We start from the raw sequence: 26,474 nt of genomic DNA on the forward strand, positions 1-26,474 counted from the left end.
CTGGCCCTTGCTCCATGAAACCCATATATCATCATCATCATCCTGATCACCATCACCATCAAAGGGCATAACTTAGTTATACCCACTTCTTGAAAGTTAGAGCTTTGACCATCCGTGCTATTCTACGTAAACGATACATCTTCCACACTATTTCGCAACACACGCTCAGAGAGAGCCCCTTTTCACTCGTGTAAAGAGGCTGTGTCGATAAGGGGTGTCCTACTACTGGAACGTCGCCTAATACCTCAAGCGAACACGTTACCGCCGTGGCAATTTCACCTGCTTGAATGTGACATATCGTTCATGAAGATAACAAAGCATGTCCCTGAGGTACAAATGGTAGTGGACTTTCTAGTACTTCAGGCGAAGTACATATGCCTGCAGTATTACACTGACGCGTCTAGGTCACATGCCGGTGTGCGTTTTGCAGCACTGGGGTCATTCTTCTCTGAAATAGACGTTCTTCACACTTAAACGAGTACGTTTACGGCTTAGGCATAAGCAGTACTCTCGGCGGTGAAACATTTATTTATTTATTTATTTAGTAACTAAGCAATCAATCAATCAATCAACCAATCAGTTAATTATTACATAGTTGATTAATTTTATTTATTTATTCAAAATGTCCTTACAAGCCTCGTAAGATGCATTCTGTAAGGTGGGTGTTACAGAAGGATTAAGAGTACATAGGGCATATAACAGAACATAATAGACATACCTTAATAATATACAGTGGACAAATGTATACGCATCTTATACAAGCATTAAAGCATTGTAAAAAAAAATAAGAGGGTCGGTAATCTACATATTAGAAAAAAGACAAACGATACAGTTGTTTCAATAAACAATGTAAAAAAATGTAGCCACTCCAGTACAAATACTAAACAATACTAAAAATACAAGAATAATAAGCGAAATAATTAGCTCATAAACAAGAGAGCCCCTAACTGGAAAACGGAAGAAAATGCATCATGCACATTATTGAAGTTAGGCGGTACAATATGAATTGATGAGCTTGCGGAATTTATCAGGATTAGATTGAGAAGAAACAAATATCAACAAAAAGTTAGAAACAGCCATAATAATTACTGACTCCAAGTCTGGTTAGGCCCCTTCATATTTCTAAAAAATCTTGTGCTGAACATGCATATCAAACCAGCATGTAATAATATGCTGGTTGCAAAGGCAAAGCGACATTGTGGGCAATGTGCTAGGAGACAAATTTGGTACATCCACAACACGAGCTTTTCATTCTTCCACAGCTGTACATGCTATAGACTTAAAAGCCCTTTGTTCCTAAAAAACTAAGAGGCTATTGGCAGCGCTTGCGGGATGTCGATGTTTCCAATAACTTCTGTCTACTCAAGCCACAGTTAGGTGCTTCGTCATTTAAGCTAAAATCCCGACGGAGATGAATCCATTGGAGATGAACATGCGCTGTATGGTATATGTGGCGAAAAGCTGATGACCCTGCACGTCCTTGTGGAGCGTAGGAAAGAAGAAACTGAATGGAGAAACCACTATCCCCTAGGCTATAGAGAACATATCCCATTGCCTTTGGCATTCTTTGCAGGCCGAGGACCGTTTTTTATGTCAACACTGTTTTAAATTTCATAATGTCTTACCTGTCATGTGCTTATCAGGCATCCTTTCGCCAGAGGATGCTACTGCGATAGTGGTTTTGTGGAGCACACGCTTCCAGGGCCCTCGTGAGACAGTACTGCTACCTAACCATCATAGTATGTCATGCATCAGCAAACAGTTATTTTACAGCCGTAGTACACCTCTCTCTCATGTTAATTATTTTTTACCTGCCTATCTTATGCTGTTTACAAGACTGGTATCTAGGCCCTTTTACAGCCAAGTGACATCTAGCTATTGCGATTCATCTTTCCCTTTCATTGACAAATCACTGACGCACATCATCGCACTTGCCTGGCGCTATTTGGTCATACCAGGCCCTTGGCACCAGTAAACACCAGGTATCATGATCGCATGCTGACGCGTCGTCTGCTACACTGTGGTTCGAAGCTGCTATTAGCTGCCCACCGCAGCTACAAGATCACATAGTACTCAAGGCAAGAAAAAAAAAATTTTGTTCAGTCCGTAAAATGTTCAATAGACCAGGGTGTCAGGACAGAGTGCACAATAGAAAGGCAAGTTTTTTGCTGAGATTTCTTGTTATCGCACACTCCGCCCGGTCGCGTCCTTCCTTCGTTCAGTGTGTCACGAACTAAAAAGCATTTTTTCTTGTTTAAAGTAATGTTTTACTCGGTCCCATCAGTCAGTGTTTTGCATTAGAAATCACCCTCGGCAGTGACCCCGTTCATTTAAAGCGCGAAAGCGCTTCGTGAACAAAAAATTTTATCACAGTGACGCTACAGTGAACGGTGTAAAGCACCAAAGAGATGTGCCCCGATTTACCGATCTGTCTGTCTGTCTGTCTGTCTGTCTGTCTGTCTGTCTGTCTGTCTGTCTGTCTGTCTGTCTGTCTGTCTGTCTGTCTGTCTGTCTGTCTGTCTGTCTGTCTGTCTGTCTGTCTGTCTGTCTGTCTGTCTGTCTGTCTGTCTGTCTGTCTGTCTGTCTGTCTGTCTGTCTGTCTGTCTGTCTGTCTGTCTGTCTGTCTGTCTGTCTGTCTGTCTGTCTGTCTGTCTGTCTGTCTGTCTGTCTGTCTGTCTGTCTGTCTGTCTGTCTGTCTGTCTGTCTGTCTGTCTGTCTGTCTGTCTGTCTGTCTGTCTGTCTGTCTGTCTGTCTGTCTGTCTGTCTGTCTGTCTGTCTGTCTGTCTGTCTGTCTGTCTGTCTGTCTGTCTGTCTGTCTGTCTGTCTGTCTGTCTGTCTGTCTGTCTGTCTGTCTGTCTGTCTGTCTGTCTGTCTGTCTGTCTGTCTGTCTGTCTGTCTGTCTGTCTGTCTGTCTGTCTGTCTGTCTGTCTGTCTGTCTGTCTGTCTGTCTGTCTGTCTGTCTGTCTGTCTGTCTGTCTGTCTGTCTGTCTGTCTGTCTGTCTGTCTGTCTGTCTGTCTGTCTGTCTGTCTGTCTGTCTGTCTGTCTGTCTGTCTGTCTGTCTGTCTGTCTGTCTGTCTGTCTGTCTGTCTGTCTGTCTGTCTGTCTGTCTGTCTGTCTGTCTGTCTGTCTGTCTGTCTGTCTGTCTGTCTGTCTGTCTGTCTGTCTGTCTGTCTGTCTGTCTGTCTGTCTGTCTGTCTGTCTGTCTGTCTGTCTGTCTGTCTGTCTGTCTGTCTGTCTGTCTGTCTGTCTGTCTGTCTGTCTGTCTGTCTGTCTGTCTGTCTGTCTACCCACCCACCCACCCACCCGCCGTGGTTGTTCAGTGGCTATGGTGTTGGGCTGCCGAGCACGAGGTCGCGGGATCGAATCCCAGCCACGGCGGCCACATTTCGATGGGGGCGAAATGCGAAAACACCCGTGTATTTAGATTTAGGTGCACGTTAAATAATCCCAGGTGGTCAAAATTTCCGGAGTACTCCACTACGGCGTACCTCATAGTCAGAAAGTGGTTTTGGCACGTAAAACCCCACAATTTTTTTTGGTCTGTATGTCTGTCTGTCTGTCCAGTATTAAAGACACTTGGTTAGTACAGACAAAAAGCCATCTATCAGGCTTGACAACTCTACACCCCCGAGTACTGGCAGACAAGGCGCATGATAAATACAGCACGTGAACAGAAATAAACCCTGCACGCAAGTCAGGTGTAATAACTGAAAGGTCTTAAATCAGTTACCACTGTCACAAATACTTGGAAAATACATAATAACTAATCATTGTGCAGAAAACGCTTGTAGACACAAACCGGTCCACATGAGTACATGAATACCGCATGAGATTACACATTGTGTGCGAAAGGAAAACACTGGGAAAATAGTAGAATCACAGGAAAGCAAATAAAATAAATAGGTGCGGTATTGTGCTATATTTGGAACTCTGCATTATTAAGCAGCACAGGTATCTGATATTTTAACATCTGTGGGTCGTACTATGTACGTGTTCTGGGCACCTTCCAAAGTTCACGCATTCCCAATGTACGACATGCTCAAGCTGACCTAGTCCGGACAAATGAGTAAGCAATTCTTATTTTTTCACTTCCAGATGACAGCATTTAGTTAACATCGTACGGTCAAGTTCACTCACTGGTAATAGATTCAGATCCTTAAAGATTGGTTTCGTGTGTGCGTCGTATGCACTTGTCTAATCAGGCCAACTCTCCCAATAGGCACATGGAACAGGCACGAAGAGGCAAGAGGAAACTTACACTGCATGTGGTCGTATGAGTCTGTTGGGCTACACCAAAAAGAGCAAAAGATAGATGAGGATGAAATTAAGGCAGGGTAACCGATATCGTTGCGAATGCACTACACACGTGGGGAAGGAGAAAGGGTCAAAGAAAGAAAAGATCAATAGTGGTCTTGCGGTAACTGTGAGTATGTGTGTATATATATATATATATATATATATATATATATATATATATATATATATATATATATATATATATATATATATTTCTGCCACGTGACCGGCTTCCCCCACACACGTACTTTTTTCACTTTGACACTCCTAATGCTAATGCAGAAAGGAAAGAGTACAAAAGGACAAAAGCCTCGCATAATATGCCAGGCCGGGATAGTACGGCAAAGTAGCGTGAATAACTCTTCTCACAACGCACATTCATATAACAGTCCCTTGATATCACTTTTCCGCACCAATCTCAGCTTCTTCTGGACCACTGCTCTCGCGCTGGATCTGTACTGGTCTGTGTCGTCAAGCGCGGAGCCGAGCAAGAGGAGAGGGGCCCGAGCCTTCGGCGTGTTCAGCGCCTACTGCTGGTCTGCGCCGGGGCTCGTTGTTATCCCGTCGGCTGCCATGGACCTGTGGTTGCTTGCGCCGAAACACCCGATGGCACCAGGCTACGGTCGTGGCGTCTGCTGGATCTCAAATCGACTGGCCCTGCTCGCCTTCTTCGCGGCGCCTATGGCGGCCGTGGTGGTGACAAACCTGGTTTTCTTCTGCCTCTCCATAGTCCGCATCTCTGGCACCATCACCCAGACTGACAAAGTAAGTGTTGAAGAAAGATTAGCCGTAGCACCAGATAACCCATTTATTCTATTTATGGCACTGAATTTGGCAGCTCCGCCGTAGCGCCTGCAGCAACAGCAGCAGCCGCTGGATGCTCGTGGTCTACCTTAAGCTGGCACTGGTAATGGGCGCCACGTGGACACTGGGATTTGTGGCTCCTTTCGCACGAGTACAGGCACTCTGGCACGCCTTCGTGATCCTCAACAGCCTCCAGGCAAGTTCTGTCTGCCTCTAAACGAAAAGAAAAATTCAGGTACATGAAATCTCACGATGAATATTAATGATAATGCAATTAGCATTTAAGCAATGTAGCGACTGGCTTTACTCCTGCAGACACCTTCCAGTGTATGTTTCACTGCTCAGTGCCATTTCCATATTTCCGTTATATACAACATACCCTGTCTCCGAAGTGTAGCACTGCTATGACACACCACTGCATGAAGATAGAACGACGAAGCTGATATTACGGCATACAGTTCACAATAATCAAATGATGACGATGGTTGACGATGACAACGTGACAACGTCTACTTGCATGATGACTATGGCGTGGCGACGACTGTATCACAGCTGTTTTATGACGGTGGAGTGAGACGATCGTATCGGATGACGGAGATCAAGTGACAATGGAATGACCATGACGGCATGATGATAACGGAATAGCAACTAATGCATGACAAACATTGTCTTACAACTACGTATTGAGGGCGATGTAATGGTAATGGTCGGATAATCACTACTGAAAGAAAAAATGATTACAAAAATTACAAAAACAGAATGTCTTATGAATAGACAAAGGCGGGAGGACGACGACGGCTTGACAACATTGGCATGATGTTTAAGAAAGGATGACGATGGTTAGAAAGCATGAAGACGATGGCATTTCTACCACTGTATGATGACAGTGATGTGATAAGGACAGTACTACAGGAGTCAGTGGACGAATTTGGAATGACGACGACGGGATAACAACAGCCTAATGGATGTTTGACGGAAACTGCATGACGCATAAAAAACTAGTAACAGCGCAAGGCATTGGGTAGAAGACTGAGACTGGCAAGGCGCTGTGTATCAACCAAGCTTTCATAACACGCAGAGCAAATGTAAACAAGTACGTGAAGACGGAAGGAGAGAGGGTAGGCTACATTGTAAGAAGTGAACGCAGGGTACTGAAAATCAAAATCGCCGAATGAGCGCCGTCATCAATGTGCAAGAAACGCCATTTCCTTGGTGAAGAGTGATATCGACGGCACACTTACCTGTTACAGCGATGCAGTAAGCCTCCTATAAATCACGGGCAACGCTGGTCACTATGTAGTGCCTTAGTGCTTTGCACTGATTAAAGAAAGCATTAAAACAGGTCAAAGAAATGAACTTGCTAGATGGCTGCGTACACTTCAATAAATTGGAGCGTTCTCTGAGGCAGTCGCTGACAGATGGGCCGGTTTCGCCGATCGAGCAGCGACCGCATCAAGGGGGATTTCATTTTTCAACATCGTGAAAGCAATAAACAAACGTATTTTTGTGTTACTTATCCCACGCGTCACATTAAACAAATGAAGACACACTTGAATAAGCACGTACCGCAGGAAGAAACAATTATAATGCCAGCCTTGTCTGCTACCTTTTATTTCCACGAGAAACTCGCTAGAAATAAGAAAATCGTGGTTCGCGATGACGAGGTTCCTTGTTCTCGATTCTTTTTTTCTTGCCCGATTCTTGGGTGCTTTAAGTCTACTAAAGGACAGTCAGCCATGCTAGATAGCAAACTATCTGAAAAACTGGCATCAGTAAATACTGATGCGCATGGTGACAAGGCAAGACCGCAACAAGCCAGCTCTTAAACCTGATCTGTCTCAATCACTTGTCTCACCCACTTGTCTATCCTAAGATGTGCCAAACTGTAGGGTTGGCGAATCTTCCTAGAACGGGGAAATGCTTTCAGCACACATGGTCCCTAAATAAAAGCTATTCATCATCATCATCATTATCAGCCTGGTTACGCCAACTGCAAGGCAAAGAGACCTCTATCATACTTCTCCAACTACCCGGTCATGTACTAATTGTGGCCATGTTGTCCCTGCAAACTTCTTAATCTCATCCGCCCATCTAACTTTCTGCCGCCCCCTGCTACGCTTAACTTGCCTTGGAATCGAGTCCGTAACCCTTAAAGACAATCGGTTATCTTCCCTCCTCATTACTGGATCTTTATTAGTCTGTATCGTCAAGCACGGAGCCCGAAAATTTTTGCTGAAAATAAAAGCTATTACTGGTCGGCAAATTCAAGTTGTGTATCATGTGGAAATTACGTAGCTAATTGTAGTTGCTTCATACATGAAAGAAACACGTCAATCATCAGTTCAGTACAAAACTGAGTGTCAAAATTGTTAAATTTATAAAAAATAAGTCGTCCACAAATCTGCACACCTTCGCAGCGCTTGTCTGTTGCACGCATTCCATGAGGCATCTGTCTTCACTCGCTAGAAGCAGGTCTTTGCGAATTCGACCAAGAAGCAAGCCTGCGCATACAGCATCTTTCTGAATGAAAAGTTTACTGTTGAAAAGTTTACTGTTGATGTTGATGAACGTATATAGTAAATAGAAGTTAAAAATTTCCGGAGATGTTTCTTGTGCAACTGCCGCATGAGTCATGAAAACGAACACACATAGCGGTCAATGCACTGGCTGAGCGCCAGTGCATTGACTGAGCAGCCCGTGTTGTCTTTATGTGTCTTTCTTTTGTGTGTGTTAAATTGGGGCAAAAAACGTCTTTTGAACCTGATTATGCACCGATGAAAAATCTTGTACATCAGGAAGAAAGACAGCTGACTTGTTGCTGGCATGCACTCGGTTTGGTAATAGTAGGACACTGCTTGTAGCTTCCTGATAAGGCATCGATCTTATTTCATTTCACTTTATTTCCTTAAAGACTCCGCGAGGGGGTATTACATAAGGGGTGGAATCGGCTAAAAACATGAACAATGCCACATGTGTTTATAGAAAAAATAGATTCTTTAAATTTTTAACGAATAATGCACATGTGATATCAACGATATATAGGGGAAGGCCATTCCAATCTTTATTGCACGTGGGAAGGTGAAAAAGCAACCGTTCGGGCACGTGGAAGAAAGACTTGAAGGTTGTGGTTGGTGCGGTGAGAAATGTACTTGGTTGGCATGATGTAAGGTGCATGATTGAGTGGTGAGTAATAGACCTTGTGGTACAGTAATAAGGCGGCTATACGACGACGAATTGACAGAGGCGATAAGGCAGATTTGGTTTGCAGAGCTGAAACACTGACGTCATATGAGTAAGAAGGGATGAACCTTGTAGCACTACTTTGCACTGCTTCTAGATCATTTATGAGTGTAGCATGATGCAGGTCCCATTAGGCGGATGGATATGCTAGTTTAGGTTGAACGAGCAATTTGTAAGCAAGCAATTTCACATGAGGTGGGGTGAGGCGAAGGCGACGTTTAAGAAATCCCAGTGTTTGGTTGGCTGATGATATCATGCTAGTAATATGTTCCTTCCATGTTAGATCATTAGATAATGTGATGCCTAAATGCTTAAGTATTTGAAAAACGATACGGATTCTACGGACTCGTTAGCGATTGTGTATTGACACGCATGAATCTCGTGTCGACGGGTAATGAAAAGGAGCTTCCATTTGCTAGGGTTAAAGATCATGAGCCAATCGTCACTCCAGTGTTGTATGTAGTTAAGGTCCTGTTGGAGGACTTCTTGACCCATAGTGTTACTTACTCCGTGGTATATAACGCAGTCGTGAGCAAATATTCTAATTTGGCAAGATACATGCAGTGGGAGGTCATTGATATATATAAGAAACAAAAGAGGGGCGAGAAGTGAGCCTTGTGGAACACCTGATGTTACAGGAAGAGGATGTGAGGACTGATTGTTAGGCTGCTGAGCACGAGGTCGCGGGATCGAATCCCGGCCGCGGCGGCCGCATTTCGATGGGGGCGAAATGCGAAAACACCCGTGTACTTAGATCTAGGTGCACGTTAAAGAACCCCAGGTGGTCGAAATTTCCGGAGTCCTCCACTACGGTGTGCCTCATAATCAGAAAGTGGTTTTGGCTTGTAAAACCCCATAATTTAATTTTTTTTTAATTTTGAGGACTGATTATTTATGATAACAGATCGAGTTAAGAACGTCTTGATCCACTTCAGTACCTTTGAAGGTAGGTTTAACAAAAACAGTTTTTGTATGAACCGTTGATGTAGAACTTTATCAAATACCTTAGCGTAATCCAGAAAAATGGCCTCATTCTGAAGGTTAGTGCCCAAATCAGTACGCAAATGAGTGAGAAACATGCCTAGTTTTGTTTCGCATGAATACCCCTTGCGGAACCTGGGATGGATGAAGAAATTTTTTGCGCCTATGAAGTCCAAATGCAAGAGTATCTGACAAGTTCCATGATTTTGTAAGGGACGCTAGTTAGAGATATGGGAAGGTAGTGAAGAGGATAATTTTTATCACCCGATTTGTAAAGCGGAACGACCTTCCCCGTTTGCCAGTCCTTAGAAATAAGACCTGTGGAAAGTGACTGTGAAAATAACAATTTCCGATAGACTGCAGTAATGCACTTTATATTTTTGGGTAGCTTTGAGCTGATTTTGTCGATTCCGGCTGCCAGGGAAAGTTTTATTTTCTCGATTAAGGACGAAATGCCGCTTGAAGAAAAGGTTATCGGATCCATCGGTGATATGGTATTAGTAGGTGGTATTCATGAAGGCGGGTTGCGCTATTGCTTGAAAACTGTTGAAAATGCGATATTGAAGATGTTAGCGCAGTCTATGTCGGAGACTGGTTCAGCCGACGCATTAGTAAAAGCGACTGAGAGCGTTGGTGCAGGAAGTTCATAGCGCGCCAAATTTCTATGGCTTATCGCGTAGCACGCGCGGCATTTCGCCATTTAAGAAACACTGTTTTCCGTCGGTGATCGCAGTCGAGTATTCTTTTAGGGCTGAGTGGTATTTTCCCACCCCTCGAGGTTTCCTTTCAGTTTAGCAGCGCGATAAAACCGCTTGTTTTTTTGTTTTCGAGTTTATTTTAGTTTCTTGGAAAACCAAGGTGTAGAGCGATTTTCACGAAACGTTATTCTGGGGATAAATCTTTGTCTTAGGTCCTCTAGTTTGTTTTCAATATAAACCACTTGTCGTTAACAGAACTCTGGTTAAAACTGGCTTCGAACAGTGGATAAAAGTAGCTCAATTCGCAAATAATGGCTTCATAATTACTTTTTTCGTGCAGAGCGATCGTTTTGTTTCGTGTTTCATGGCGTTCGGCGCGGCAGTAAAAATTTACATGAATAAATTTATGGTCGCCAATGGGCTCTAAGTACGTAATGGAGGATCAACTGTAAGGATGGGTGCTCAGTAATAAGTCTAAAATGTTGCTGTAAATGCCTACGATGAGTGTTGGGCTGGTTACTAATTGATTAAGGTTCAAAGAAACGTCGAGAAAATCCCTTGACTCTGAGCTGATTAGTTGTGAGTGAGAGTGGTTATGCCAATAGATAAAATCACCGAAGAGAAGAATATGTGCGTTCGGAAATGATGTGGTAAGTTGGTTTACCTTGTTGCTAAGCTCATGAGAAAATGTTGGGTTAGCATGCGGGGGCCTATAGCATACGCCGATGAGAACGGAGTGTGGCAAAGTAAGGCGGAGAAGCCACAGTATCTCCAAGTCGGATGTGATGCTGATGGGTCAACATGATAATTCTAGTCCAGCTACGATCCATACGCCGCCCCCTCGTGAACATAAGCGATTGTTTCGATAAACGGAAACATTTGGCAAGTCGGCAACAACTTCAGCGTCAATGATATCGTTAGTAAGCCAGGTTTCGGTTGGTATCAGCATAATGCTGTTAGATGACGTGACTATGCTTGATAGTAGTTCCCGTTTCAGCATAAAACTGCGAATATTAGTGAAGGGTATAGACAAAGAAAGAGGGTTGCTTGCTGAGGTACCGGGACGGGTACTGTATAATTTTGCGAAAGACGACCGCTATGGTATTTCCCTAACCGTCTACGATGAGTGATTGTATGCGAAACGTTTTGTACCGATGTGCAGTGTCTTGTAATGGAGTGAAAATTGATCACCTTTGGATTTGGCGAATGCTACGAGATGACTTCGCGCGGATTGGACAGGACGAGAGAAGTCTTCACCAATGCTATAAGATGTATTCTTTAGTTTCCGGGCATTAGAAAGAATAGTGTCTTTAGTTTTGTAGAACGTGAATTTAACTATTATTTATCTGCGACGGGTTATCAGAATGACGTCCGACACAACGTGTGCGTTAGATTTCTTAAGTGCAGATGGTTCTGTTAAGTGTTGTGTCGGTAGCGGCCGGCGGTGGGGCCCTGGCGTCTGGAGAGCGCACGGCGAGCGCCGGTGACGCCGACACGAGAGAGGGAGATGGAGGGACGGACCGCTCTTGAAGCAAAGCACACAAAGGACTGGGCTGACAAGCGACCGTTTAATGCACGAGGACTTCCCTGCCAGATGTCACCACCTCATTGGTGGAAGGCAAACACCTGACCAAAAGGGGCTGCGCCATCTGGCCAAACTAGACCACAACATGATTAGACAGTTAACAGGATATCTCTCATAGGGAGACACTATACCACATCATCCCCCCCTGGAAAAGAAGAGTAACTATTCAGTGAAACGGACACTCGAAGCGCACGTACTTAAGGCCAAGAATAATTTCTGTCCGTCCCCCCAAGTTCACAAACAAGCGCACCAGTCTTTGGAGGCACAAGAACACAGACAGTCATTGACGCACAAGTGTCCAGGCGCTTCCAGTGCGTTTAGCTCTTCACAAAGAAATATGCAGGTGTCACAATGCACTGCAGAGATTTCAACACAGCACCCGATAAGCAACCTAGGGTACAAGTTTCACTGCACCACACCTGAAGAAAAATACATTGTACATCTCTATTGAACAAAGCAACACATGACCTATATCTGTAATGTGATGCCGAGACCTCTGGCCATGGCACCTCAGGGATGACACTACGCCCTACACTTAAGAAACAAAATCATCAAGCCACGGAGGACGTTTTTTGCTGCGGCGAGGACGTGCACGTACCTTGGACGAACTTTGGGGGTTGCGACGCGTGTCGATCGACTTCGAAGACCCAGTCGTCCCACTATTGTTTCCCTCCCTCTGGTTTGACATATGAATGTTGGTGTCGCACAAAGCTGAAGAATGTTGCCCAGGAAGCTCCTCTCGACGTCCCAACAAGTCCTGCGAGGCTACCGATTCCCCCACGGAATCACAGACGACTGCTGACTGTGTAGACTCGGAAGTGACACTGTCAGACGAATTACTATGCTGATTCTTATTACTATAAAGAGACGATGTAACTGTAGACGAGTCATCGGGATGACTATCCAAGTTTGAATATGAGTAAAAAAGCCTTTATCACTTGTAGGCAATGTACTATCTACTGAATCCTTTACTACTAGGGTTAACTTAGAGGCATTCCACATCTTCCCATAACTGAGTACAAAAGTAGATGGTCCTGTACGGGCCTTAACTGCACGAGGTTTACTGTACTTAAAGAATCCTTTCTCGTTATACCTTATTTTGACGGTGTCTCCCACGTTAATAAGAGTTGCCTGAGCACCTCTACGTTTTTCTACATACTGCTTAGTTTGCCAGTGTTTCTGCGAGCCCCTATCTCGAATATGAGGCAGAAAACTGTGGTGTTCCGCTACATGATTACGCAACCTAAAGTTGCTAATATCTGTCTCTGAACGAGGTTGACGACCATGAAGTAGGAAAGCTGGCGAGAGACCCTTTGTAGCATGTGGGGTTATCCTATAGGAACCTAAGAATTCTGTAATGCTTTTCGAAGCATCTCGACCTTCAAGCCTGGCTACTTGTAAATGTTCTTTAATGACTCGGTTGAACCTTTATATTTGACCGTTTCCCTGAGGATAATAGTTTGAGGAACAAAATGAGCTATTCCCTTTTCCTTTAGGTAATCCTGGAATCGGTTTGAGACAAACTGCAGACCATTGTCCCTAACTTTAATAATAATAATAATAATAATAATAATAATAATAATAATAATAATAATAATAATAATAATAATAATGCCTTTATTTGTGTCACCTGTAGGGTACACGACACTAAAAGCCAGCAGTAAAAGCTGTCATAAATGACAGCTTGACAAAGCCGCCGGCCCTCATGCACATGTCAGCGGTATAGCGGCATTGCTTACAACAGAAAAAATCAGAAAAGAACACACAATACACAGTACAGTACACAATACACCTTGATAAATTAATTCCATTTTCCGGAAGTAGAAACAAGAATGATCGTGATATAAGCGGGAAACTAATGACGGGACAAATACCTTGAAGCAATTAAAAAAGAAAAAAAAATCGTATGAAGGTATAGCTTACTAAGGTAAGGAAAACACAATTCACTACAATTCAAAAATATAATTCAAAATACAAGTCGTAAATACATGTCGTAAATACAAGTCGTGAATACAAGTCGTAAATATAGTTCACTCATCAGGTGGAAATAACATCGACGCGTATATAATAAAAGTGGGGAATGAAAACATGGTCACTTAGAATAATGAGAAACGACATAATTAAAACATAAGTATGTTGAGAACAAGGACAACGAAATAAGGATAACAAGAGATTAGCGTAATTGCTGATTATCAATGACAGTCAAAGACGTAGAGTCTGGTATAGAGTATAGAGTAGAGTATCAAAGAGTATAGAGTCCGGTAGGCCTTCGCGGCTGAAAGCACAGTCAAGAAGCTTAATGACATCATCTGTAGAGATAGAATTGGTACCTAGTGTGGGACGTGTTTAATAGACCAATGATGTCCATTCCCACTTTCTGACAAGGCCCGTTTGGCCATTCGACTGCCTGTAATGGAGCTACATGTGGCTTTGCCTAATCGTCTGCCAGCTGAAATACATCAGAATGCTTTACATACTATTCTACAGTACTATCCATCTGAGGCCCCCACTAGCGTTCACGGAGAGGCTGCTTGGTACGGACTATGCCCTGGTGATTTTCATGTGCCAACTGAAGAAATGTAGGTAACAGAACACTGGGCATTGCCATACGATCACCACAAATGAGTAATCCATCTACAAAATACAATCCTTCATTTACATGAAAATAAGCTATTGAAGTATTGCCTATGTTTTTCTTATAAGGCCAACCCTCTGACAGGTACATAATGACTTTCTGAAGAGTATCATGTGTACTCGTTGCAAGTTGCACTGTTTCTTTGTCAACGACCGATGTAACTAGGGATACTATTTCTTCATCCTGAATTACGTTCTTAGAATCCTGTACTGGAAGTCTAGACAAGTCATCAGCTACTACATTTTCTGATCCTTTGAAATATTCAATCTGAAAGTTGTAATACAGAAGCCTGGCTGACCATCTCGAAAGGCGGAGAGGTCGACGACCTAAGTCACCAGCGGCCAGTAATGCAACTACAGCTTGATGTTCGGTTCTAAGAGTGAAACGTCTACCCCAGAAGTAAACGTGCCATTTTCCACACGCGAACACACGCTAGAGTTTCACGCTCGCTTACAGAATACTTTTTTTCTGTAACCGACAGAGTTGTAGATGCAAATGCTACAGTTCCAAGCTTAGAACCATACGGTTCTTGTAACACAGAACCAACGCTAACATCAGGTGTATCAGTCGTGACTACTACAGACAATTCAGGGTTGAAAACCCTAATGATAGGAGAACATGTAGGACGAGCTTTCAACTGGTTGAAGCTGCATTGGGCATCATCAGACTAAGCAAAACTTTGCCCTTGTCTGAGCATGAGGCGAAGCGGTTCTACCGATTCCGCGTAATGATCTGGCATAATAATCAGCTAATCTTAGAAAGGATTGCAATAGCTTATCTAGATGAGCAGGCGCATTCATAATAGCTTTTACCTTGCTCTCCGTAGGTGAAATGCCTTCAGCTGAAATTCTATGGCCCAGAAAAGTCAGTTCTCTAACTGAGAAGACACATTTTTCATTTAGTTTCATACCACTGTTCGAAATGTAAACTAGGACTTCTCTCAAGTGAGCATCATGCTCAGGTTGTGTCTGAACCCATGCCAAAATGTCATCAAGGTAACAGACAACATTCTTACAACTCTTCAAAATTTGTGACATCATTTTCTGAAATACTACTGGCGCTGATGCCAACCCAAAACATACACGCTTGAATCTAAATAAACCTTCATGGGTTATGAATGTAGTGAGATCTCTACTATCTTCTTCCAGTAACAGCTGATAAGGAGATGCCAGATCTAGCGTAGAAAAATAAGTGACACCATAACACCTCTGTAATAAATCCTCTACATGCGGCAAAGGATACCCATCAATGACAATTGCCTTATTTGGTTCCGGTAGGTCTGCACAGAGCCGGAGGGCTCAATCCTTCTTGCGCACCACAACGAGCGGAGACACCCATTGAGAAGCATCGACGCGCTCGATGACGTCGCAGTCCATTTGTAACCTGGTCACGGAGAGCAAGGGGTAGTCTGCGCAACTTCGAAGATACTGGTGTCTCACGTTGCCGCTGATGAATTCGGTGCACAAAGTTTTTGACGAGACCCAACTCGCCACTGAAGAGGTGATCAAAACCCGGAGGTACACCTGTGGGACTCTGTAGTCAAGGAAGTGATGCCAACTGACATGTCAGACACGCACCGTCGATCTGTATACCCAGGCGTTGGATGGCGCTAGTCCCAGAAGCGATGTTCCTTTATTCGTTACGTGAAACGTGACAGAGCACGACCTTTGGAAAAACCAGACAGTGGCTTGAAACAGACCTTGAATGTCGATGCGTTGCTTGGAGAAATTTCTCAAGTCCACCCTTCTTTTTGACAGCGTGTGCTGCCCACCAAAATTATTTCTAATATATTCGGCCGTCATCAATGATACAGATTCTCCCGTGTCCACCAGCAGTCGCATGGAAACGCCACTGATTACGACCGGAACTTCCAAATCTTTTTTTAGTTTCAAAAGCGCTTACCGTCAAGACAGGCGTGGACGGCTTCCCTGCGGAAGTTGACGAAGACAGTGTCTCTGCAGAGGAGACATGCTGCACAGCTGTTCTGGTTTTTCAGGATACTGAATCGAAATGGCCCAACGTGTGGCAGGCGTTGCAGCACCGATTTCTTGCTGGACAGTTCTTGTAAGACGCGATATGCTTCGTGCTGCCACACCGATCGCATGCACAATGTTCGAAATTAAGGTCTTCCTTCGCATCCTGGTCTTCCTGTTGATTTACCGAGGATTTCGACACACCACGGCTCTCGGTGGAGTCTCGCGAGAAATGTCGACCACCTTGGTGGCTTCCAGGAAGAAGTCGGCCATCTTGGCGGCGTCCCGGAAGAAGTCAGCCACCTTGGTGGCCTCCTGGAAGAAGTGGGCCACTTTCATGGCCTCCCGGACGAAGTCTACCGTCTTGACCCGTCGACGGAACGCAATGTTGGGATGCCTCGATCCTTTTTACATTTTCAGAGCCGAACGCACGGTTCGCTCGATGCACAGTATCTAATGAGCGGCCAATTTCTTCCGCCTTGCCCAGGGAAATGTTTTTACCATGGGCTAACAGCTTCTCGCGAACGCTGTCGTTCGCTACTCCATAGATAATCTGATCTGGGACGCACTCGTTGTAAGCAGCGTTGTAAGTTGTGAAATTGCACTGGACTGCTTTTTCCTTCAATGCCGTAAGGAATTCGAGAAATCCTTCCCCCTCAAATTGCTTTCTGCTCGTAAATTCGTGCCTTTCCGCCAATACATTCGTTGACGCGGTGAACAGGCGGTCAAGACGCTGCACGAGTTACTGGAATTCGGACGCGGCCAGAGCCGTATCGGGTTACGCTGAAGCTGCTTCAGTCGATTGTCTTGCTGCTTCCTGCTCCTCCTCTGCGAAGCACTTGCGCTGTCCTTTTCGTGCAAGCACGCTAACGAGCGGGTACGCTCGCCACGCCTCCGTCCAGTTGCCACCACCGGCCGCTTCAAGGTGGGCCTGGGAATTTTATTTTTCCATCGGTACCACGGAATAGACGGCGGGCCAGGCAACACAAGAAAGACAGGCAGGTTCATAGCAAAAGAAGCCATGCAAGGTAGGAGTGCAGGAGACAAGCCGGGGATCGAAGCAGCAACAGAGCAGGCAAGAGCAAAGGGGTCGAAGAATGCTTAGGAGCTGGAGCCCAGCGCCGCCATGTGCGTCGGTGGAGTTTGCATGCCGTGTAGACTCAGGTGCAAAAACCCCTTCACTCGCGATGTTCGTTGATCCGCCGGAGCTTCAGTCGGAACTGGAGCGGGTATTCTATCACCGTCGCCAAAAAAGTTGTTGTGTCGGCAGCAACAGGCGGCGGGGACCCGGCGTCCGGAGCTCGCGCGATGAGCGGCGGCGACGCCGCCACGAGAAAGGGAGGCGGAGAGGCGACCTCTCTTAAAGCAAACCACACAAGACTGGGCCGACAAGCGGCCGTTTAATGCATGAAGACTTCCCTGCCAGATGTCACCACCTCATTACTCGAAGCCAAACACGTGACCGAAAGGGGGTGCGCCATCTAGCCAAACTAGACCACAACATGGTTAAATAGTTAACATGAGATCTCTCAAGGGGAGAAGCTATACCACATTAAGGCGTTCCTCGCAGTGACGAATGACTATATTTTCAGCTTCGGTATACGTTCAGTCTTCAGTCTATTGTCTTCAACGCCATAGAATATCAGATTATTCCGTAGGGATCGATTTTCAATGTCGTATAAACATGCTTCAAGTGCAGACAATAAGCAGGCTTTCTGAGTGACGTTAGTTTGGAAGGAGTCAAGGTCTGTTTTAAGGGTTATAAGGGTTTGGTAGTGATTATGTAGTTTCGTTATTCTCTCACTCAGATCAGAAATGGTTTTGTCTTCCGTGAGAAGCTGGTTTTTTAGTTCGTCAACCTCGTTGATGAGTGCAGTTTGGCTGGCAGAAATTTTCTTCAGTTCGGTGAGAATGGGGTCTGAATCGGGATCGGGGTTAGATTCAATGTCACCGGATAACAACAGTAGAAGGGAGCAGATGGCGTGAACACATTCAGTAGCGATAGCACTCAAACGCTGTGGGCTTGGTAACTGTACTAATAAGTAATTACTAGTTTTCTTTGAAAACAGGCTATAATGTCTGCTATCATGCATTGTCAGCAAGAGTGGTTTAGTACTCTTTTCTATGGCACAGGCAGCAAGCCCACGAAGTGTCGCTGACGGTTGCGGCGGTTTTATACGGGATGAATAGGGTGATGTTGACTGTAATGGGACGATCCAGGTGGCAGCGAGACATCGGTAGATCCGTGGCGGCATGCCAGGGGCAGGGGTCACGTTGGTGTTGACCTAGGCAGCTGCAACTTCATCGCAGCTGACATTAATCGGAGGGATTGATGACAGACCCTATGGCGCAGTCGTCAGGCTGGGCAGGAATGCGACGATGATCGGGACAAGTACCTGCGTTGTCAGGAAGAGTGGTTTAGTGCTCTTTTCTGCGGCACAGCCACCAAGCCCAACTCCAGGACGGGAAGAACGGGATACATCCAGGATGGTAAGGGAGGGCTGCAGGAACCTTTCCACGAGACACTGCCAAGTGCCTTGTTGCAACGCGGTGATGCGTGTTGGAATCTCTTTGTGCAAAAACTTAGTTTCGTGCTCTTTGCCAAACACACTGAAGATCCCAGCTTCACCCTCCTTGGTGACGCATAATAGATTTGGCGATGGGCGGCTAACTGCGAGCGCACTCGATGGCGTCCCGCCTGCGGCAGCAGTGTTTCGATCGGCGAAGTGCACGTTAAAAACGCCAGGCGGTACAAAGTAATTTGGAGTCCCCTACTACCGCGTGCCTCCTAATCATATCGCGGTTTCGGCTCGTTACACGTCTGACCGCCACCTTGGCCACGTGCTCCGCAACTACTGGGGAGTGAGGGTAATTGGTTGATTGACTGACTAAATTGGGAGGCAGTGGTTGAATACTGCACCAGGGAGGCCAATTCCTATTCTGGTGAGGGAGTGTCTGATGTTGAAGCTTAGTGGGTCTTCGTAATTGGATTAGTATAGCCCCACTGGCTCTCGGAATTTTTGACGGTGTCAGGCACCACTCCAAGCCTGGATATATTGTGTACTGGAGGAGGTGAATTCAAAAGTACGAACTTCAGATTGAAAAAAATGAAAGACAGGCTCAACGACTCTCACTTCTCACTATGGCAACCGAGCATCCAAGCTAGCTCAGTCGGATAACCCTGCAGGCTGTGAGGCGGCGTTACGGCGGAGAATTTCATAGCAGAGGATCTTACATGCCTAAAAACTCCCTTGACGTATCCGCGTTAGACAATGCAGCACAATATAGAAGTATTTCTAAATGTTTCTAACCTCGTTGTTCCAGAATCTCCCTCACGCAGGCGACCGTGAACGCAGCTAGGTATACGAGACACTTCGATGACCTCGAACAGCACTTAAAACGAGTAGGGGGCGAAAGAATGGCGGAACTAGTTGCTTCTCTTACCCGAAAGGCGACGAGACGGGAAGTATATCCAACTTGTACTACGTCGAAGGCCGGGCCGTAGAGTGCATAAGCTGCACTGGCATATACATATACCTAAATATATGCGAAAACTTTCGCCACGAACAAATCCGAATACTCCAACACCATATTTTCTGCGACACGCGGCCCTTAACGCTCATCCGGTTCACAAACAACGGGCATGATGCGCTCGGTTCGATTGCAAGGCGGGCACCTAAGCAGGCACGATTTGGCAGCGCAGTTTTTAAGTTGCTGCAGCCCTTTTCGCAAGCCTTACATGCGCGAAAACTCCCTTGATTTATCCTCGAAAGAAGGGCTTCGCCGACCGCGATAGCGCAATATAAAAATATTTCTAAATTGTTCTAACTTCGTAGCTTCGGAATCTCACGCACTGAAGCGACCGTGAACATGGCTAGGTAAACCGGACGTTTCGACGACCTCCAAAGGTACTTAAAACGAGAAGGGGAAAGATGGCAGTAGTTGTCACTTCTCTTACCTGAAAGGCGACGAGACACCGGGTTCACCCCACTTGTGCTACGTTGAAGGCCAAGCCGTCAAGAGTGGACAAGCTGCACTGGCATATACATGTACCTAAATATGTACGGAAACTATCGCTCACGAAAACTTTCAAGTTGGCTCCTCCCCTAATTTAAGTTCGCCCACTCCTGAATTTAGGTTGCCCCACCCCCAAATTGGGGTTGTCCAACCCCGAAATTAAAGAAAAGTAATGTTTAACAGTCTCGGAAGAGAACAGAAGTTTACGATAGGTGGCGAGACTGGAAGTGGTAAAGGAATACATCCAATTAGGACAGGTAGTGACCGCGGATCCGGATCATGAGACTGAAATAATCAGAAGAATAAGAACGGGCTGGGTGCGTTTGGCAGGCATTCTCAGATCATGAACAGCAGGTTGCCCTAATCCCTCAAGAGAAAAGTGTGTAACAGCTGCGTCTTACCAGTACTCACCTACGGGGCAGAAACCTGGAGGCCTACTAAAAGGGTGCTACTGAAATTGAGGACGCCGCAAGGAGCTATGGAAAGAAGAATGATGGGTGTAACGTTAAGGGATAAGAAACGAGCAGATTGGGTGAGGGAACAAACGCGAGTTAATGAAATGTTAGTTGAAATCAAGAAAAAGAAATGGGCATGGGCAGGACATGTAATGAGGAGGGAAGATAACCAATGGTCATTAAGGGTTACGGACTGGATTCCAAGGGAACGGAAGCGCAGCAGGGGACGGCAGAAAGTTAGGTGGGCGGATGAGATTAAGCAGATTGCAGAGACAACATGGCCACAATTAGTACATGACCGGGCTAGTTGAAGTATGGGAGAGGCCTTTGACCTACAGTGGGCGTAACCAGGCTGATGATGATGACCCAGAAATATAGGTGGACCCCCCCGGAATATCAGGTTGGCCCACCCCTACTTCGGCTTCCCATGCTTCTTTTATGGTGCACTGTGTATCCCTATGAGTGTTTTCTGCGATTGTTCTCATTCTTTTTCGTTTCAGTTGTTTTTGATTGGTTATAAAACTACCCATTGTTGACATTTACACTACTATAACGACTAAATATCCTACCTTCACTAATTGCACAGTTTTGAGTTGATAGAAGACATTACACTTTTCTCCTGACGGACACATTTTGCTGGGGTACTCGTCAAAAATGCCTACGCATTAAAACTTAGGTTTGATATTTTATTTCACTGCCACAGTTAGAGGCTTCGAGATTTTCAGCGACCTGTTTGCGTTTTAGGCGCAGTCCAATGCTACTAGGTTCGAAAGTTTTCTATTGTGTTACGTGAAACAAAAACATGCGTATGCTTGTACTTATGTTTCCAACGAATAAAATCTGGTTATGAAAGCGATGACTCAACAAATTAGCTACTAATTATCAAACAATTGAGCATTGCTACGTTTTGGAAAGTAAAAATGAGAAATATAATATTTAAAGAGCGCTCCTGGAAAAACTTAACGAAAACCACATCTTTAGCTTTGTGTTTCTGCCATCTGGTTCGAGAGTGTTAAATTAAGTCCTTTGTGGCGTTAAAGAAATATTATGGAGCACCGTATTGAATCGCAGCCAGCATGACGTGGAATGATATGTACCAGTGATTAAACCACTAGACCACGGCTTCCAACGCTTCCTGACTGATAAGCTTGGGTTTTAAATGATACCACGTCAACTTAAATAACTGTGTTTCAAAAATGGCTTTTGGGAGCTGTGTTACGACATGTCTAGAAAGTCGACAAACGCATGAATCGAAATCGTAGCCTCCAGACGACATACGTCTCGCAAATCGAGTACAAATTTTCGTCGCTTCAATTGGCTTCCATTGCTGAACCCCTCTGGGAAGAAAACTATAAATTTCTATGGCATAATGACTGCATTTGTCTTGTGTGAATTGTCTTTTAGAACATGCCTGTCCCCTGACTTTTGCGATAACCTACCTGCACTTTTAATTGTGCGAGAAAAACCCGCTCGTTCCACTGGAAGCGCGATAGCTTCCTGCCGCGGCAGCTTGGGGCGCTAGTTCGTACGTAGCTGTATACCCTCAGTACTGTGATATGTTCTTTGGTTTCCTGTTCCATTTGCTCTTATCGCGGTGGTTCGTCGGCAGGGATGCAGGTAACACTGTTACTCTCGCAGGGCGCCTTTGTCTTCTTCGCCTTCACACGAATCGCGCTGAGACACCGGCTCGTCTCTTGGATTCAGCGACGCCGCAGCAAGGAGTCCTCCTCTCGGCAAGCGATCATGCCTGCATCACTTGTGCTAACTGAGCATAAGCAGTGACGGCGTGCCCACTTCGTCTTTTAATATATTTTTGACTGCCACTTTTTTATATTTACTGTTTCTTTTACAACTTTTAGAAATTTACCCATTGAACCACTGTGAAGCACTGTGCCTAGCTTTTCGTGCATCTGTACCAGAGAATGACGGGGTCTCAAATTCGTTCAGTCTCAAGTGTCCTCTTCCGTGGTAGTCAACGTATACGATGTCTCGTGCTGGCAATTAGTACTCTGAATGGAAATGCAAAATAGTGTAGAGAGTGTACTGGTGCTGTTTTTCTTTGGCCACCGCTGTGAACATTTTTGCGCACGAAGAGCTGTGATATCTGCAGAAGCAATTTGCAACTGCTACAGGCGCGTGCTTTGTGAGAAAATTAATAAATGATTTCATCGAAACTTCTCAAGGACTAACTTTCTCTTTAGACTATGGCATGCATTTCTCTCGCCCGCCCTAAGGCGACTTTGAGTTGATCATACAAAGCAGAAGATTGAAGATCACAGCTCAAGTAGAAACATTTATTTGTGCTGCCGCCGTGCATCCTTTAATATGCAGTGCACTGTCGGCCACACAAATGTGCGTCACTCAGCCTTCGGCGACATGCCTAGGCTACATCAAAGGTAAGCTTTCGTTCCGTGTATGGTCTACGAAGTGCTAATACCGTGATCGTTCATTTAGATTTCGCATCAAAGCTGTTGCGGGGTGTTTTACAGCGCGTGCTACGCAGTCGGCTCAGTTATTGTACTACAAGGTTTTCAGGGAACACCAATGACTTGCGCTCCTCGTGTAGCCGTCGGAAGGCGGCGCCACTTAAGCGTAGGCTGTTCAAGTCTATGGTTCGAATGCTGGTGCAAGCGAAAGGTGAAAGTGAACGTTATCTGTCAGAAATACGGGAGAAGGCCGCACCTATAATATTTTGGAACCACATAGAATTATTAGGCAGGAAGTTAACAACAATACAACATATCCTAGAGGAAGTTGAAAACAAACTGGGAGGGGAAGCGGCAATAAATTACATCCGAAAAATAATAGCTGAATCTTTCCAAGGCAATGCCGAGGTTGTATCTTAAGGAAAAATGAGCATGAAAGAGACCTAGATGGAAAAGGATCTGGTGCCGAGAAATTTGAACCGTAAGAAAGCCGAAGAGAAAATGCCTAAGAGCACAGCCACATGGCTAGAGGAGGTTTCCGTTAGGCTGATTAATGAACTAGGACCAAAAAGTAAGGAAGCTCTGGTGAAAGCAGCGCAAAAAACTTTAAAAAATAGACGAATGTCAGACAGTTGGCGACAAAGCAGAATGAATTTAATTTATAAAGGTAAGGGGGAGAAAGATAGAATTCACCCATATAGACCATTGACCATTACATCGGTAATATACAGGCTAGCAATGCAGGCAATTAAATTAAAGCTTCAAGCATGGGCAGAGAATAATGGCATTTTGGGAGAACTTCAGAATGGCTTCAGAATAGGTGGGCGTTTAGATAACTTATTTGGTCTTACTTAGCGTATCGAAATATCAAAAGTAGAAAGCAGACCGTTATATGTGGCCTTTTTTGAGATTACGGGAGCCTATGACAACGTTGACCGCAACACTTTGTGGGATATTCTGGACGGCGAAGGCTTAGGTGACGATTGTCAACATATTGCTACGGCACAATATGCGCGATCACGAAAGGCCAGCAGTGTGAAGACGACGACGACGATTAGAAGCTAGCGCGGGCTGTTGCCTCTTGGCCAAGCGCAGCGTATTTTCCTTGTAAATATATTTGTACATAGCTTTTCGTCTGCGTCTTCCTACGTAACATATCTGGTGGAGGTGGACGTTCCCTGTACCTCGTCACGGAGCTTCGCAGTGGACGGTACGTCGAGCCTTCCTTCATGGCTCCCGGCGACGACAACCCGACTCCGCCGGCTCCGACACCTGCTGCCACTTCGACGACCTACATCACTCTCCCCGCTCCCCGTGATCCTGGCGTATTCTCGGGCCAAGATGGGGAAGACGTCGATGACTGGATCAGCCTGTATGAACACGTCAGCCGCAATAACCGGTGGGACCCTACTATTATGCTCGCCAACGTAGTCTTTTACCTCGGTGGCACACCTCGAGTTTGGTATCGCACGCACGAAGATGAGCTCACCAGTTGGGATTCACTTAAGACACAGCTTCGAGACTTGTTCGGCAACCCCTACGGTCAACAACTTGCCGCGCAGAAGGCGCTTTCCGGCCGTGTGCAGACGTCAACAGAGCCCTATGTCACGTACATTCAGGACGTCTTGGCTCTGTGCCGCAAAGTTGACACCCACATGACTGAGTCAGACAAGGTTTCCCACATCCTCAAAGGCATTGCCGATGACGCCTTCAACTTGCTCGTTTGCAACAACGTAGCGACGGTGGATGCTGTTATAAGAGAGTGCCGCCGCCTGGAACTCGCCAAAAGCCGACGTATTGACCAGCAGTTTGCCCGTCTGCCCAACACCCCAGCGACATCTTCCTGTGCCGACGCTCCTCGTCCCAACAACACTGCCGATGTTACCAGGATCGTCCGGCGTGAGATCGAGGCCGCCTATCCGGCTGCCTTCGACTCCAGTCCCACCAACACATCTGCAGTCACGGTCTCACTGATCCAGGCAGTTGTCCGCCACGAGTTTGAAAACATGGGTCTTCACACCATCTGCTCGGCCCATCGCCCTAATACCCGCCCGGCTTCTTCGATTTCGCCCCGTCCCGCATCTTCTTACCCACCACGTTTCCGCAACCCATCTGAATGGCGCACTGCTGACGACAAGCCTATTTGTTTCCACTGCCATCGAATCGGGCACATTTCTCGGCACTGTCGTAGTCGCTGGAGTTCCCCGAGCCGGCCTACTTATACTGCCTACTCTCGCCCCTCAGGTGGCCCTTCTCGTCCCTATGCCGCACGCTCCGATAATGCCGCCACTGATTCTCCTGCAACGAACCGCCCCTATTCTCGTTCGCCTTCGCCCCGACGACGACAATCTCGCTCTCCCCAGCCCCGTCGCTCCTATTCGCCGACTCCCTTCGGACGCCGCTCCCAGCCGGAAAACTAGACGATGCAGCGCCTCGAGGTGACGCTGCATTGCTCCCTACGCCGCCAAATCCTCTACTGACTTTGCCCACTCATCTGAACCTTCTTGACGTGCAAGTCGACGGTGTTTCTGTGTCTGCTCTCATAGACACTGGGGCGCATTTGTCCGTAATGAGCGCTGACCTTCGTAACCGGCTCAAGAAAATTATCACGCCCGCCACGACGCCTGTTGTCCGTGTCGCCGATGGCGGAACAGCCCCCGTAATTGGTATGTGTACCGCCCGCGTCTCCTTCGCCGATCGCTCAACAATCGTGCTATTCACAGTCATCGCCCACTGTCCCCACGACATCATCCTCGGCTTAGACTTCCTTTCCGCACATTCTGCTCTCATCGATTGTTCCGCCAGTACTCTCCGCCTTGACCTGCCTGTTCTGGATCCTGCTGAACCACACCCCAGTCGCCTCAGTTCCGCCGACTTCGTTCGCTTGCCACCTTCGGCACTGACCTACGTTGACCTAGTGTCATCCCCACCAGTCCCCGACGGTCACTACATCGCGGCTCCTATGCAAGACGTCCTCCTTACACATGGGATCACAGTACCCCATACAGTTTTATCTATTACGGCGAATTGCGTCTGCCTGCCAGTGGTCAACTTTGGCTTGACGACACAAGTGCTGCCACGTGGGATGTCTTTGGCCCAGCTTTGTTCATTCGAGGATCACTCAGTAGCATCCATTGCAGTAGACGACACTTCATCCGATACTCCTCTACCATCGCCGTCGGCAAATTGTACCATCGCTGACTTACGGAAAATGATTGCCCCCGACTTGCCCTCCGAGCACGCTCGTGAACTCTACCGCGTTCTGTTTTCCTACCACGATATTTTTGACTTTAACGATCGTCCTTTAGCCCAAACTACAGCTGTCAAACATCGCATTAATACCGGCGATGCCCCTCCTATTCA

General features: G+C 46.0%; 1 protein-coding gene across 1 annotated transcript in view; it reads left to right on the forward strand.

The window, feature by feature from the left end:
* LOC126523707 (uncharacterized) overlaps positions 1-22,863 on the forward strand; it is a 119,661-nt gene extending 96,798 nt beyond the window's left edge. The window contains exons 3-5 of the mRNA XM_050172298.3: positions 4,720-5,062; positions 5,136-5,297; positions 22,324-22,863. Of these exons, the coding sequence (XP_050028255.2) occupies positions 4,720-5,062; positions 5,136-5,297; positions 22,324-22,467 (649 nt within the window). The 3' untranslated portion in view covers positions 22,468-22,863. The remainder of the gene's footprint in view (positions 1-4,719; positions 5,063-5,135; positions 5,298-22,323) is intronic.
* Positions 22,864-26,474: the final 3,611 nt, after the last annotated feature.

The sequence above is a fragment of the Dermacentor andersoni genome, chromosome 6 (assembly GCF_023375885.2).
Source record: "Dermacentor andersoni chromosome 6, qqDerAnde1_hic_scaffold, whole genome shotgun sequence".
Taxonomy (NCBI): Eukaryota; Metazoa; Arthropoda; class Arachnida; order Ixodida; family Ixodidae; genus Dermacentor; species Dermacentor andersoni.